This window comes from Emys orbicularis, chromosome 1 (genome assembly GCF_028017835.1).
Source record: "Emys orbicularis isolate rEmyOrb1 chromosome 1, rEmyOrb1.hap1, whole genome shotgun sequence".
NCBI lineage: Eukaryota > Metazoa > Chordata > Testudines > Emydidae > Emys > Emys orbicularis.
In genome coordinates this window covers 367,946,822-367,961,334 of record NC_088683.1, presented here as the reverse complement: position 1 = coordinate 367,961,334, position 14,513 = coordinate 367,946,822, and the positions used below count along the sequence as shown (strand labels likewise).

Below are 14,513 nucleotides of genomic sequence, written 5' to 3'. Positions count from 1 at the left end.
TCCTCTTGTGTGTTTAGCAAATTCTTCTAGCAAATGTCCGCAAAGTCTTGAGGTGATTTCTTAACTGAAGAATGTATTGGACTATGTTCATCACCTGGGGTCTTTGCTTTCTCATGTTTCTCCAAGCAGGTCTGGAAAGCCTCAAGGCTGCTTCCCAGACAGCAGTTAAAAGGGAGAAAACTTGGAGGCTTGAGGCACCTCCCTGACAGCAAAAAGGAGGTGGGAGAAGAGTTGGCCCCAGTGTTTGGGATCTGAGGCTACAAACTTTTTTAATGTCACCATCAACGTTCTATGAAATCACTCTACCAAACCATCAGTTTGGGGATGATAAATCGACATGCTGAGTGTCATTACCCTCAGTAGATTTCACAGTTCTTTCATTAGTTGTGAAGTGAAGTTTGGACCTTGTTCTACAGGTGCATTGGTGGAGCACAAGGGGATGGCTTTGGGGTATGCATTGCCCAGTCAAGGAAAAAGAGGATATGTTGATACTCATGACGCTCCTCTCTAGGGCCCCTCAAAGTCCATGACTATCCTTTCAAATGAGTTATCAACATGGGGGAATGGGATGAGAGAAGCTGCTAGGACTGGCCATTGTAGTGGAGAGAGCGAGCCTGGAGCACGGGGCATGGTGCAAGATCTGAGGCCAGAACAAGAGGCTGTGAACCAAAGTCAGGTCATGTGTTAAAGCAGATGTTCAAAAGTTCACAGTCCAGTACATTAACTTGGCAATGTTGTTGCCAATGTACTAGGCACTAGAAAGTAGCTGAAGACACGGAGTTCAGTCTCTAAGGATTTTCAGCAAGGATTGCACAGGGTCAACCTCCCCACATTCAAGTCCCGAAAGGAACTAAAGAAATGAATTCAATTAAGTAACTTTATAAAATCTTATGATAAAGAACCAAATAGTAATCTAATTTTTTACAGCATGACATGGCTATTTTATAATCCACAGACATTACCTCACAAATAAAGAAAACAAATTAAAATCTGAACAGTTCAGTCCCCACAGAAATACAGTGAGAAGACACTGAGAGTTCCCAAAAGCTTAGGTTTTGTTCACCTAAGTCTCAGTTAGAGTCTTTGGTCACCAAATCTATAGTCTGCTGAGTTTAAGACAGCATCTTCCCTCCACTTGCTTGTAGGAATCTTCAGTTGGAATCCATGGAGACTCTTCTTCTGCTGAAATCGCTGCTAGCCAGTCAGCGGACTGATTTACCAACCACTCAGTTAAGTGTTTAGATTTAAAGAAAACCCTGTTACACAAAACTACAAAACTGAGAATAGCAAAATATAAATGACTCTTTCCCCATTACTACATTTAAAGAAAAGTTGGTGACTCAGACTAGTTGAGACAATTTATCTAGAACAGTTTGGCTAAAATCAAACAGCGTTCAAAACACACAATTCAAATAGAAGTTATTTTTCCCTCCTGATTTCCCTTTGCTATAATTAGCATTGCCCAGGCTTCCCTATTAGAGGGTTAACAATATCACTAACCTGCTGCAAAATGCTTCAGAGCTAGGGACACCAGCCTGCTTCCTACTCCTGGGCTTAGCTTCTCCCAACTCCCACAGGGCACGTGGCCTTCTGCAAAGCAACTGCCCTGACTGCTCGGCTTCATGGAATCTGACTCCAGCAACAGGGAACCTATTGGAGCAGACCCAAAACTACCACACCCAATTCCAGAAGCTTCTGGATGTGGAGTACTTAATCTGCCACGCAACAATGACCCAGACACAATTCATTCCTACCTCCCCCCAGTGGGTCTCTTAAAGAGATATCTCCCTATTAGCCACATGGGTTACATAGACACCCTTCATGCTGCCCTCCTCTCTTCTCCCATGCCCGCTGCCCACCAAATCCCTCCATCTCAACCTAAGATACGCAACTTCAGCTACGCGAATAGCGTAGCTGGAGTTGCATATTTTAGGTCAACTTACCTGGCTGTGAGGATGGCGGTGAGTCGACCGCTGCCGCTCCCCCGCCGACTCCGCTTCTGCCTCTAGCTGCGGTGGAGTTCCGGAGTCGACGGCAGAGCGATCGGGGATCGATTTTACCGCGTCTTCACTAGAGGCGATAAATCGATCCCCGATAGATCGATTGCTACCTGCCGATCCGGCGGGTAGTGAAGACGTGCCCTTAGTCCTAAATCTACACTTTTAATTATGTCAGTTGACTGGGATTAAACCTGCGATTCAATTCACCTAACCATGTGTCCAATGCAGGAAAATACAGCTCTCTGCCCCATTTTCCTTTAGCGCTTTCATTTTTACAAGGCTGATATTCTTGTTTTCCCAGTATGCTTGTAAGATCTGAACAGTCAAGGAAGGCTGTTTTTCCCCCACAGATCATTTGTAAGCATACTCTCCCTGTGTGCCAGGGTAACAGGGACATCATGCACCTCACAGAACTTGAGGGCTTTCTCTCAAACACCATCCCACTTAGCACTTGTTCGCATACTCTCTTAACACTTTGACTGTTCCCTGTCGTACACGGCAGGCCTAAGGAAGTGTTGTGTCTTGTCACTGCAGAGCTTTGTATGCTACATGAATCATACCAAGAACATGGTAAAAAAACATCAAGCACACCCAATATTTTATGCCCATTCTTCAACAAACCGAATGTTTCAATTAATCTTCGATAGTGACGCTCTGACAGTTCCAACACACTGCTGAGATGTGCTCACTTGGAGCATTTTACAACAAATGCATTTTTCCATCTACATTCCCATGTCATGTCACTTAAACTAGACAATTTCAGTTTCACTCCAAGCATCTTCTGGGCCTCTAAGTAAGTATGGTTCTTCTTCACACATCACACTGTCAAGCTGTGGAACTCCTTGCCTGAGGAGGTTGTGAAGGCTAGGGCTATAACAGGGTTTAAAAGAGAACTGGATAAATTCATGGAGGTTAAGTCCATTAATGGCTATTAGCCAGGATGGGTAAGGAATGGTGTCCCTAGTCTCTGTTTGTCAGAGGGTGGAGATGGATGGCAGGAAAGAGATCACTTGAGCCTTACCTGTTAGGTTCACTCCCTCTGGGGCACCTGGCATTGGCCACTGTTGTTAGACAGGATACTGGGCTGGATGGACCTTTGGTCTGACCCAGTTTGGCCGTTCTTATGTTCTTATGGTGTTTGCCAGGCTGTGAAAACAAAGTAAACAAGCCCTCTATAGTGCAAAAAAATCCTGTTGCTGTTTGGTTTACTTTGCAGGCCTCAACTAAAATCAGTGTATATATATATATATATATATATATATATATATATATATATATATATATATATATATATATATATATATATATATATATATATAAAACAGTGGGGTGAACTTATAGCATTTTTCGCTGTATTCCACTTACATGACCTGCCATGACAGTGGACCCATCATAACACAGCATCCACAAGAAGCAACTGGATCTACATCAGCTACTGGTGTATCACAGAGCAATGCAACCAATGGATCAGAGAAGCTGTTCCTGTTTCCTGCCCATTAAAGTTTATCAGAGGGTGACAACCAGCAGTATAGGTAACCTATAACAGGAATGAACAGTACTGTGGAGTAACTAATTACAAGACATTTATATATAAAGGTCTCATTTGTAATGTCTAATCCACATTTCTGTTTTACTTCTCATACACATAGCACTGTTGGACACACTATAACAATGTCTATCCCAGTATTTCAGAACACTCAGCCTAGTACCAATAATAATCCAGGTGGTAACTGTAATTGCCCTAATAGGAGTGTGTTGCTATCTGCAGTGCCACAAGGACCAGACTACACCATCCAGACTGGAAAAGGATTGTTATGCTTGGATATAAAGTGCTGTCATATATACACATGCTTTCTATGCATACATACCCACCTTGGTAGTCCATCAAATCCGATGATGACAAATCTGTGCAGATCATCAGTTGTTGGTCTCATGGTGTGCCCTCTGGTGACGGTACAAGCCAATTCTAGAGGTGCACATTTTGCTGCAGATGGTGCATGGGAAGTTCGCGATCAGTGGATTGTGCGCTGCTGATGCTCTGTGACATCGTTCGCGTGCCTCTTGTAGACGCCGGCAGCGGTCTTCCTCAAAGGCGATGCAGGTATTTCTGACTGTTGCACGCCACTGTGTTCTGTCACTGGCGGCATCCTCAAGGTCCCTAGGTTTGATACTGCTGTAGTGCAGATTGGCTTTGATGGTGTCCTTGTAATGTTTCCGTGGACGCCCTATATGCCGGATGCCCTGGGAGAGCTCACCATACAGAAGCTGGCGGGGGATTCTGTTGGCATCCACGCAGCTGACATGACTGGTCCAACGTAGCTGTGACTTCATGATCATCATTTCGATGCTTGTCATCTGGGCTTTCTCGAGGACCTCGAGATTGGGCACTTTGTCTTGCCAGCGGATCTTCATGATGTTGCGGAGGAAGCGCATGTGAAATGCTTCAAGCTGCTTGATGTGACGCCTATATAGTGTCCATGTTTTGCACCCATACAAAAGAGATGAAAGAACAACAGCTCTGTACACAAGCAGTTTTGTTGACATCCGGATGTTATGGTGATTTAAAACTTTGACACGCAGACAGCCAAGTGCCTGGCTTGCTTTGGATATTCGTGCATTGATCTCATTATCCAGTGATCCATCACTGGATATGACACTACCCAGATATTTAAAGTTCTCCACTACTTTCAGCTGAGTGCCGTTGATGGAGATACTTGGGACAGAAGCATTTGATCCAGGTGCAGGTTGATGGAGAACTTCTGTCTTTCCGAGGCTGATAGTTAGTCCGAAAAGTTGCGAGGCCTCAGCAAACTTGTTGACAATGTGCTGAAGATCATTTTCAGTGTGAGCCATGAGGGCACAGTCATCAGCAAAGAGTGCCTCAAGAAGGAGTTTCTGCACTGTCTTAGTCTTTGCATTCAGGCGACGGAGGTCAAAAAGTGAACCATCGTGCCGGTATTTCAAGTATATACCTCGGTCCAGATCTTTCAGTGCATGGTTAAGGACACATACAAAGAACAGGTTAAATAGGACAGGAGCGAGAACACATCCTTGTTTCACACTGTTGGTGATGTTAAAGGGGGCTTATGTGGCTCCATCAGACAATACTTCGCCTGTCAGGCTGTCATGAAAAAGGCGTATAATCTGGACAAATTTTCTTGGGCAGCCAATACGTGTTAGAATGGTCCAAAGGGCTTCCCTGTTGATGGTATCAAATGCCTTAGTCAGATCTATGAAGACAGCATACAGGTGCATGTTCTGTTCAATGCACTTCTCTTTTATTTGTCTGACAGCAAACACCATGTCGACTGTGCTCCGGCCAGGTCGAAAACCACATTGACTTTCAGGTAGATTTGCCTCGGAAATACTGGCTATTAGGCAGTTCAAGATGACACGGGCAATGATCTTCCCTCCAACAGAGAGGAGGGATATGCCTCTATAGTTTCCACATTCTGCGTTGCTGCCTTTGTTCTGGAAAAGAGAGACAATAGTAGCATCGCGAAGGTCCTGTGGTATGTATTCATCCTCCCAGATGTTGATGATCATGCTGTGGAATGCTGCTAGTGCTGCTGGACCTGCTGCTTTATATATCTCTGCTGGTATCCCATCTTTTCCAGGAGCTTTCCCTGAACTCATCTGGCTAACAGCTTTCTTAATCTCATCTATAGTGGGCGGAAAGTCAAGATCTGTCAGAGCAGGTTGTTGTGGAATTTCATTAAGGACATTATTATTCACGGTTGATGGTCTATTGAGAAGGTTGCTAAAGTATTCTCGCCATCTTTCGTTGATGCCTTCTTTATCTTTAATCAGCATTGTGTTGTCTAATGAGAGCAATGGGGTGGTCCTTGGTTTAAAGGGTCCATAGACAGTCTTAATAGCACTAAAGAACATCTTTAAGTTGTGGGTCTCAGCATAGTGCTCAATTTCTTTGGCTTTGCTCTCCCACCAGTTGTCTTGTATCTGACGGAGGTCTTTCTGTGTTTTGCTCTGAAGGTACTTGAAATGGTCCCGCTTAGAGACTGAGGAGGGGTCATTCTGCCATTCGATAAAGGCTTTTCTCTTTACTTCCAATGCTGAGCATATTTCTTCTTGGTTCTCATCAAACCAATCCTGATGTGTTCTTTTCTTTGGTCCAAGAGATGTGATTGCTGTGTCAGTCACTATCTGCTTGAACTGGTCCCACTTTTCGGTTACAGTACCGATCAGTTGTCTGTGGGATGTCAGTTTGTCATCAAGACTCTTCTGGAATTTGTTGAAACATTGAGCATCCTTCAGTTTGGCTATATTGAAAGCAGGTCGCACATGCTTAGGGCGTTTGTGCCGAGAAGGAACAATGTAGAGTTGAAGAGACGTCCTGACTAATCTGTGATCTGTCCAGCACTCTCCGCCTCGCATTACTCTGGTAACCCGTACGTCTTGGATGTCTCGCCTTCTAACAATGGCATAATCTATCAGATGCCACTGTTTGGACCTAGGGTGCATCCACGTCGTTTTGTATTTGTCCGCTTGTCGGAACAGAGTGTTGGTAATGTTCAGGTCATTTTCAGAACAAAGACTCAAAAGAAGTCATCCATTCCTGTTTATTTTGCCTACACCATGTGGCCCGATTACTCCTTTCCAGTTCTCGCTGTCAGCCCCGACTCGGGCATTGAAATCTCCAAGTAGGAGTAGTTTATCTGTTACAGGTGTGGCCTTGATCAGTCTGTCGAGATCTTCATAGAATTGTTCCTTTGAGTTGTCAGAGCATGTTAAAGTGGGTGCATATGCACTGATGATGGTGACATGATGTTTGGCATTTAGTGGGAAGCGTAGCTTCAGCAATCTTTCATTGATACCTACTGGAAGGTCTGGGAGTTGATGCATCAATAAGGTTTTTATTGCCAGACCAACTCCATGTATTCTGTCCTCTGTCTCAGTCTTACCCTTCCAGAAGAAGGTGTAACCACCTCCTGGTTCACTCAAGAAACCTTCCCCAGGCAATCTTGTTTCACTTAATGCCGCTATATCGATGTTATAACGGACTAGTTCTCGAGCAATGAGGGCTGTCCTTCTCTCAGGTCTTGCAACAGCTTCTCGATCCATGAGGGTACGAACATTCCATACACCAATGGTAAGTTTGGGTAGTATGATGACGATGATGTCTGATGATTTGCACAGGACCTGTGCGTGAAAGCTTTTGAGTGGTAGAGCCGTTGCACGGGAGCAATCCCACTCTCTCAACCTTAGAAGCCAGACACCAATGGTACGAAAAATCGTCACAACTCGTAACTTCTTTGGTTGCAGTGGATGGCCTTGATGTCTTTCGTGCCTCGTCAAGTCCTTCGCTTTCCACAAAGCGTTGCAGAACCGCCTTCTTGGCCGTTGGATCTTAGTGATCTCTTTCGCCCAGTCCGCCGGAGCTGACGTCGCATGCGGGGTAGGCATATCCCTAATTCACTGAGGGTTTGAGTCCCATCAGTTGCACTCACCTGGTTTGGCCGGCCTGTCGAAGCCGTTGCCCGGGTGTGGCCGCTGCGCATGCTGCAGCTACTTGGAGCCACAGGTGAGAGCTGAGTGACAGGTGGGGACCAAAGTGGATGGACTACCCCCAAAGGGTACGACAAGTCCCCCCATCAGAGGTATTACCCCTCCCTGGCCATCCCATACACCCCACACATACCCATATGTAACATACAAATATATAGGAGTACTTGTGGCACCTTAGAGACTAACAAATTTATTTGGGCATAAGCTTTCATGGGCTACAACCCACTTCATCGGATGCATGAATATATATACACCATATCTATATTATCCATACATATTATTTATCTAAAAGTGTCCCCAAGGCTCAATCATGAAACTACATTCCTCAGTCATGGTCCCAGGTCTAACATTCCCAGGTCCACGATAAGTAACTAAAAACAATTGGAAAGTATAATCTGTCCATTGGTCGTATGCGGGAATGTGCATACTAAGGCACAGATGGGGCATAAATGTGTGGATGGGAAAGTAAGGTGGCCACATAACAGTGTTTAGCCAAGTGGGTCATCTTCAGTCCATGCATTATGCTTTTTCCAAGAAGATGGGTATACATCCTCCCCATAAAAAGAAAAATGGTGGAGGAATGTAGTAGGAGGGGGCCTGAGACATAAACCCTTGTATCAGAGGCCTGAGGCTTGGGCTAAAGTAGTAGACAAAGCTTTACTGATATCAGGCAAAGACAAGCTGTGACCAAGAGGCAGGACCTGCTCAGAGAATCTGGCCCTTTCTAAAAGACTGGCAGATGACAGGTGCTTCACAGGGACTGAACAGAACAGGTAATCATCAAGGATCCATCCCCTGTCACTGATTCCAGGCTTGTGGCAAACAGAGTCTAGGGACACCATCCCTGCCCAGCCTGGCTAATAGCCATTGAGGGACTCTTTGAACCTATCCTGTGGAACTCTTTGCCAGAGGATGTTGTGGAGGCCAAGACTATAATTGGTGCCTACTGCCTTTGTGCCTTTAACCACCCAAGTCCCACTGAATGTGGATGGAGATTTAACACTTATCTCACACCTGTGCCTCTGAACATCTCCCTCCACCCTCTCTATCCTAATTACAGCCTGTGCAGTTACTCTAGCAGTCTGCAGGCTTCAGGGCACATGTTGATCGCTGACGGAACTTAGGAAGCTGCTCCTGCCCATGGCACGATATTGCCCTATGGGGAGTTTATGACTGAGCAGGAGCAATCCGTGCTGCCCTCGGTCAGACAGAGGCTATCAGATGAGAGGGACTATTACTCTGTGTTTGAAACAATGATTTTCCAGAGCCTTTCCATTGCTTGTCGTATTCTCAGGGATTCAGCGCAGGGCTTCTCAGTCAGGAGGAGGAGATGCTCAGATTCTATGACGGTGGGCAGCAGCATGAAAATGCTGATAGATAAATGAGTATGTTTAACTTTGGCTCTTCCTTTTCTCTCTGGTGTTATCGTAATGCTGGAAAACTGTATCAAGTCTGCAAGACTCTGTGTGCCCTGACACTCTGAGCCTTTGTTATCAGCGAATAATTTCTTCACTCCCAGGGGAGGCTCTCAGGCTGATGTTCTCCAGGGTCTATTTTCTGCTCTTCCTGCTGCTTATGGAGCCCAGGGAATTGTCTGGGAGTCCTGGCGAACCTGAAAGTCCACAGGGACTGTTCAGGTGAATCATAAAGGTCGTTGTTTGGCATGCTGAGTCTCAGACATTTGAGATTCATACACTGATTCTCAGGGCTCTGCCTTCCTGTCACTGTAAGGTGATTTTCCTCTTTCTGCTGAGCAGGATTTTGGTGAGTTGCCTGTTTCTGCATTAGAGTTAGTGCTAAGGGCTCTGGAAGGGTTCAAGCCAAAAACCATCTGGGCAGGAATTCACCGGCACAGCAACTTGAACTTTTTAGTATTGTCAAAAACACCAAGGGATTTACCTATTAAAATTGGAACTCAAATATTATTGAAAATACCTTAGACAAATATTCGGTTTTTATGATCAGTTCTTTCACTCTTACTGTGTCCTGCTGTCTGTCTGAGTAGCTTCCTTTTTTGGGTGGTGTGGTTTTTCCTCTGGTTCACTAAAGTTTTCCAATTCAGCAACTTTCCTGCCTTGTTAAGAAGTGCAGCCAAAGCCTCTGCAGTGGGTATCTTGTTGTGACCCCTACCAAAGGATTCACAACAAGAATGGGATGCATGGTGTTTCACTCACATTCTGCCTCCAGTGGATCATTGACACTGTGTTCCCTCAGAGCAAAATCCCGGTCTTGTTTTGAAATCCCTGGCCTTCATTCTTACCAGAGAGAAGTTGAAAAGACAGGGATTCTTACCTTACTAAGGCGATGAATAAGGGGGGACATGAGGAAAGTCCATAAAATACTGACTGATAGAGAGTAGATGGAGACTGTCTTCTCCCTGTCTCATAAAATGAGATCAAGATAACGTTCAATTAATCTGAAATGTGGCAAATTCAAAACAGATAAAAAAAGAATTCTTTCTTCACTCAATGCCTAATGAGACTGAGGTCAGAGTGGTAGCCATGTTAGTCTGAATCAGCAAAAACAACGAGGAGTCCTTGTGGCACATTTGAGACTAACAAATTTATTTGGGCATAAGCTTTCGTGGGCTAGAACCCACTTCATCAGATGCATAGGGTGGAAAATACAGGAGCAGGTATAAATACACAGCACATGAAAAGATGGGAGTTGCCTTACCAAGTGGGAGGTCAGTCTAACGAGACAATTCAATTAACAGTACGATACCAAGGGAGGAAAAATCACTTTTGTAGTGGTAATGAGAGTGACCTATTTCAAACAGTTGACAAGAAGGTGTGAGTAACAGTAAGGTGAACTTAGTATGGGGGAAAATAGATTTAGGTTTTTTAATGACTCAACCACTCACTCCCAGTCTTTATTCAGGCATAATTTGATGGTGTCCAGTTTGCAAATTAATTCCAGTTCTGCAGTTTCATGTTGGAGTCTGTTTTTGAAGTTTTTTTGTTGAAGAATTGCCACTTTTAGGTCTGTTATTTAGTGACCAGGGAGATTGAAGTGTTCTCCTACTGCTTTTTGAATGTTATAATTCCTGATGTCAGATTTGTGTCCATTTATTCTTTTGCATAGCGACTGTCTGGTTTGGCCAATGTACATGGCAGAGGGGCATTTCTGGCACATGATGGCATATATCACTTTGATAGATGTGCAGGTGAACGAGCCCCGATGATGTGGCTGATGTGGTTAGGTCCTATGATGGTATCCCTTGAATAGATATGAGGACAGAGTTGGCACCGGGGTTTGTTGCAGGATTTGGTTCCTGGGTTGGTGTTTTTGTTGTGTGGTGTGTAGTTGCTGGTGAGTATTTGCTTCAGGTTTGCGGGCTGTCTGTAAGTGAGGACTGGCCTGTCTCCCAAGGTCTGTGAGAGTGAGGGATCATCCTTCAGGATAGCTTGTAGATCCTTGATGATGCACTGGAGAGGTTTTAGTTGGGGGCTGTAGGTGACGGCTAGTGGCGTTCTGTTACTTTCTTGGTTGGGCCTGTCCTGTAGTAGGTGACTTCTGGGTACCCTTCTGGCTCTGTCAATCTGTTTCTTCACTTCACCAGGTGGGTATTGTAGTTTCAAGAATGCTTGATAGAGATCCTGTAGGTTTTTGTCTCTGTCTGAGGAATTAGAGCAAATGCAGTTGTATCTTAGAGCTTGGCTTAAGACAATGTATCGAGTGGTGTGGTCTGGATGAAAGCTGGAGGCATGTAGGTAAGTATAGTGGTCAGTAGGTTTCCAGTATAGGGTGGTGTTTATGTGACCATCGCTTATTTGCACTGTAGTGTCCAGGAAGTGGATCTCTTGTGTGGACTGGTCCAGGCTGAGGTTGATGGTGGGGTGGAAATTGTTGAAATCCTGGTGGAATTCCTCAAGGGCCTCCTTCCCATGGGTCCAGATGATGAAGATGTCATCAATGAATCACAAATAGAGGAGGGGCGTTAGGGGACGAGAGCTGAGGAAGCCTTGTTCTAAGTCAGCCATAAAACTGTTGGCATACTGTGGGGCCATGCAGATACCCATAGCAGTCCCGCTGACTTGAAGGTATAAATTGTCCCCAAATCTGAAATAGCTATGGGTGAGGACAAAGTCACAAAGTTGTTCAGCCACCAGGTTTGCCATGATAAGACAACTGTTTGAAACGGGCCACTCTCATTACCACTACAAAAGTGATTGTTCCTCCCTTGGTATTCTACTGTTAATTGAATTGTCTCGTTAGACTGACCTCCCACTTGGTAAGTCAACTCCCATCTTTTCATGTGCTGTGTATTTATACCTGCTACTATATTTTCCACTCTATGCATCTGATGAAGTGGGTTCTAGCCCACAGAAGCTTATGCCCAAATACATTTGTTAGTCTCTAAGGTGCCACAAGGACTCCTTGTTGTTTTTAATGAGACTGAGGAACTAATCGGCAAAGTGATAGTTGTGACCATGAGCTAAGCAAGGATCAGGAAGGGTTTGGGCATTTACACGGACAGTAAAACTGTTTAATTACAGCTAAATAAATATTTTGGAAAGTTTATACACCCATGTGTTTCAGGGCACAAGCCAATACCAAGTTGTAAGTTATTAGGGTGAGACCCTCATACTGTTCAGGTTATCCCCACCCCATCCACCCACTGCTGGTTTCTTTCATCTTCTTCTGCAGCACCTGGGCTGGGCTGTCACTGTCAGAGGGAGGACACTGGACTAGATGGTCTTGGTATTTAGGATTACAGGTCTGCACCTCTGTTACTTCCCTTGTGTCTTTTGGTGAGACACTTTCTTGCACGCACTCATCTTTGTCTGAGACATAAGTTGCAGGTGTTAACTGAGAAGTGTAAGCAGAGACATGTGTCAGCAACTCAGCCACTTACCCTTCTCATGCCTGAATATTGATGAAGTTTGCAGATGACACAAAAATTGGGGGATGGTAAATAATGAAGAGGACAGGTCACTGATTCAGAGCAAACTAGATTGGTTGGTATACTGGGTCAAAGCAATCAATATGTGTTCTAATATAGCTATGTAGATATCTACATCTAGGAACAAAGAATGCATGTGATGCTTACACGATGGGGGACTATAGTGGGATATGTAATGACTCTGAACTAGATTTGGGGGCCTGAAGGGATAATTCACTAAAACATGAGGTCACAGTGTGATCATGTGGCCAAAATAGCCAATGTGATCCTGGGATCCCTCTAGTTCTGCAATATCTTGTGTGAGAAGGGTATCCAGTACTACACAGAGGAGTCCAGAGGAGCATGAAATGGAGTCCAGAGGAGCGTGAAATATTGACTTGACTGATCTCATGGCATTGTATTTTCTGTATGATTCCCCTTCCCCCTCCTCCTGGATACCAATGTTTTGCTTAGTTTCTGTCCATGCTTACACTGTGAGCGGGGTTTTACAGAGCTGTGTACCATGATGCCCAGGACCCTTTTCTAAGTTCATACACTTTAATTAGAAATGTATTAGGTGTTTGAGGAGTTCCAGTATTCCCTAAAATGGGAATACATGTTGCAGTTTATTGACATCGAAATCCATCTGCCATCATGCTGCCCATTCACCTGGCACGGTTAGCTCCCTCTGAGGACTTCTCTGGACTAGATAATGACCTGTATAATCTGGTGTCATCTGTAAACATTGCTACATTACTGCTTATCCTCCTTTCTCATATTTACTGTACTGTTATCTAGTGTGTAACCTGCATCTCTGTTTCCTTCCCTTCACAGGCACCTTGAGTATTTCTGTGGCTGATTGACGCATCCACCACCTCATGGCAGCTTCCAACCTCACCCCCTCTGGCCCTTCAACATTTTTCCTAATGGGCATTCCTGGCCTGGAAGCTGCCCACGGCTGGATTTCCATCCCTTTCTCTATGTTCTACATTATCGGCCTGTTGGGAAATTTCATGGTTCTGTTTGTTGTAGGGAAAGAGCAGACCCTGCACAAGCCTATGTTCCTGCTGCTCTGCATGCTGGCGCTCACAGACATTGGCATATCTACCTCCGTCATGCCGAAGGCACTGTGTATATTTTGGTTCAATTTGAAAGGCATTACTGTGGCTGGCTGCCTCACCCAGACATTCTTCCTTCACGGAGTTTCTGTTATGCAGTCAGCCGTCCTTGTGACAATGGCCTTCGATCGCTATGTCGCTATATGTAACCCCCTGAGATACTCCACCATCCTCACCAATGCGCGAATAGCGAAGCTAGGGCTAGTGGGTTTGATAAGAGCTGTTCTCTTCATGCTGCCCCTGCCCCTGCTCCTGAGCAGGCTGCCATTCTGTGCCAACCACACTATCCCCCACATGTACTGCGAGCACATGGCTGTGGCAAAGATGTCGTGTGGGGACATCACAGTCAACAGAGCATATGGCTTGGTGATGGCATTTGTAGTCTTAGGGTTAGACCTGATGCTCATTGCCCTGTCCTACAGTCTGATCATCAGGGCTGTCCTCAGAATCTCCTCAAAGACAGACTACCACAAAGCCCTCAACACCTGCACAGCCCACATTTGTGTCATGCTGATGTCTTGTACTCTCTTCTTCTTTTCCACTCTGACACACCGGTTTGGTCAGGGTATTGCTCCGCACATTCACGTAATCTTGGCCAACCTCTACTTCCTCGTTCCCCCCATGCTCAACCCTATCATTTATGGGGTCAAAACCAAAGAGCTTCGTGACAAAGTGGGCAAATACACCTTCAGAATATGCTTGTCAGGAGGCCACTGACTTTAAGTGTGCATGACAAGAGGGGGAAAGGATATCTCCTTCTTAATCAAGGGTGCTCTGTCCCAGTTTGGTTGAGCTCAGCATTGTGGAAGTTTGAGTCTGAGACGCTCCTCACACTTAACAACTTATCACTCCATCACCAAGCACTACACTCTCCTTTCCTCTCTGATCATCACCTGATCTCTTTCAGCATCACCCACCAGCCCCACCCCCCGCACACCCTGTCACTCAGCCTTTCCATGACCTCCAGATCACTACAAGGTGCTG

General features: G+C 45.1%; 1 protein-coding gene across 1 annotated transcript; it reads left to right on the top strand.

The window, feature by feature from the left end:
* Positions 1-13,289: 13,289 nt before the first annotated feature.
* Positions 13,290-14,246, top strand: LOC135888608 (olfactory receptor 52P1-like). Its single transcript, XM_065416338.1, has one exon. It carries the CDS (start codon positions 13,290-13,292, stop codon positions 14,244-14,246), a length of 957 nt encoding a protein of 318 aa, XP_065272410.1.
* Positions 14,247-14,513: the final 267 nt, after the last annotated feature.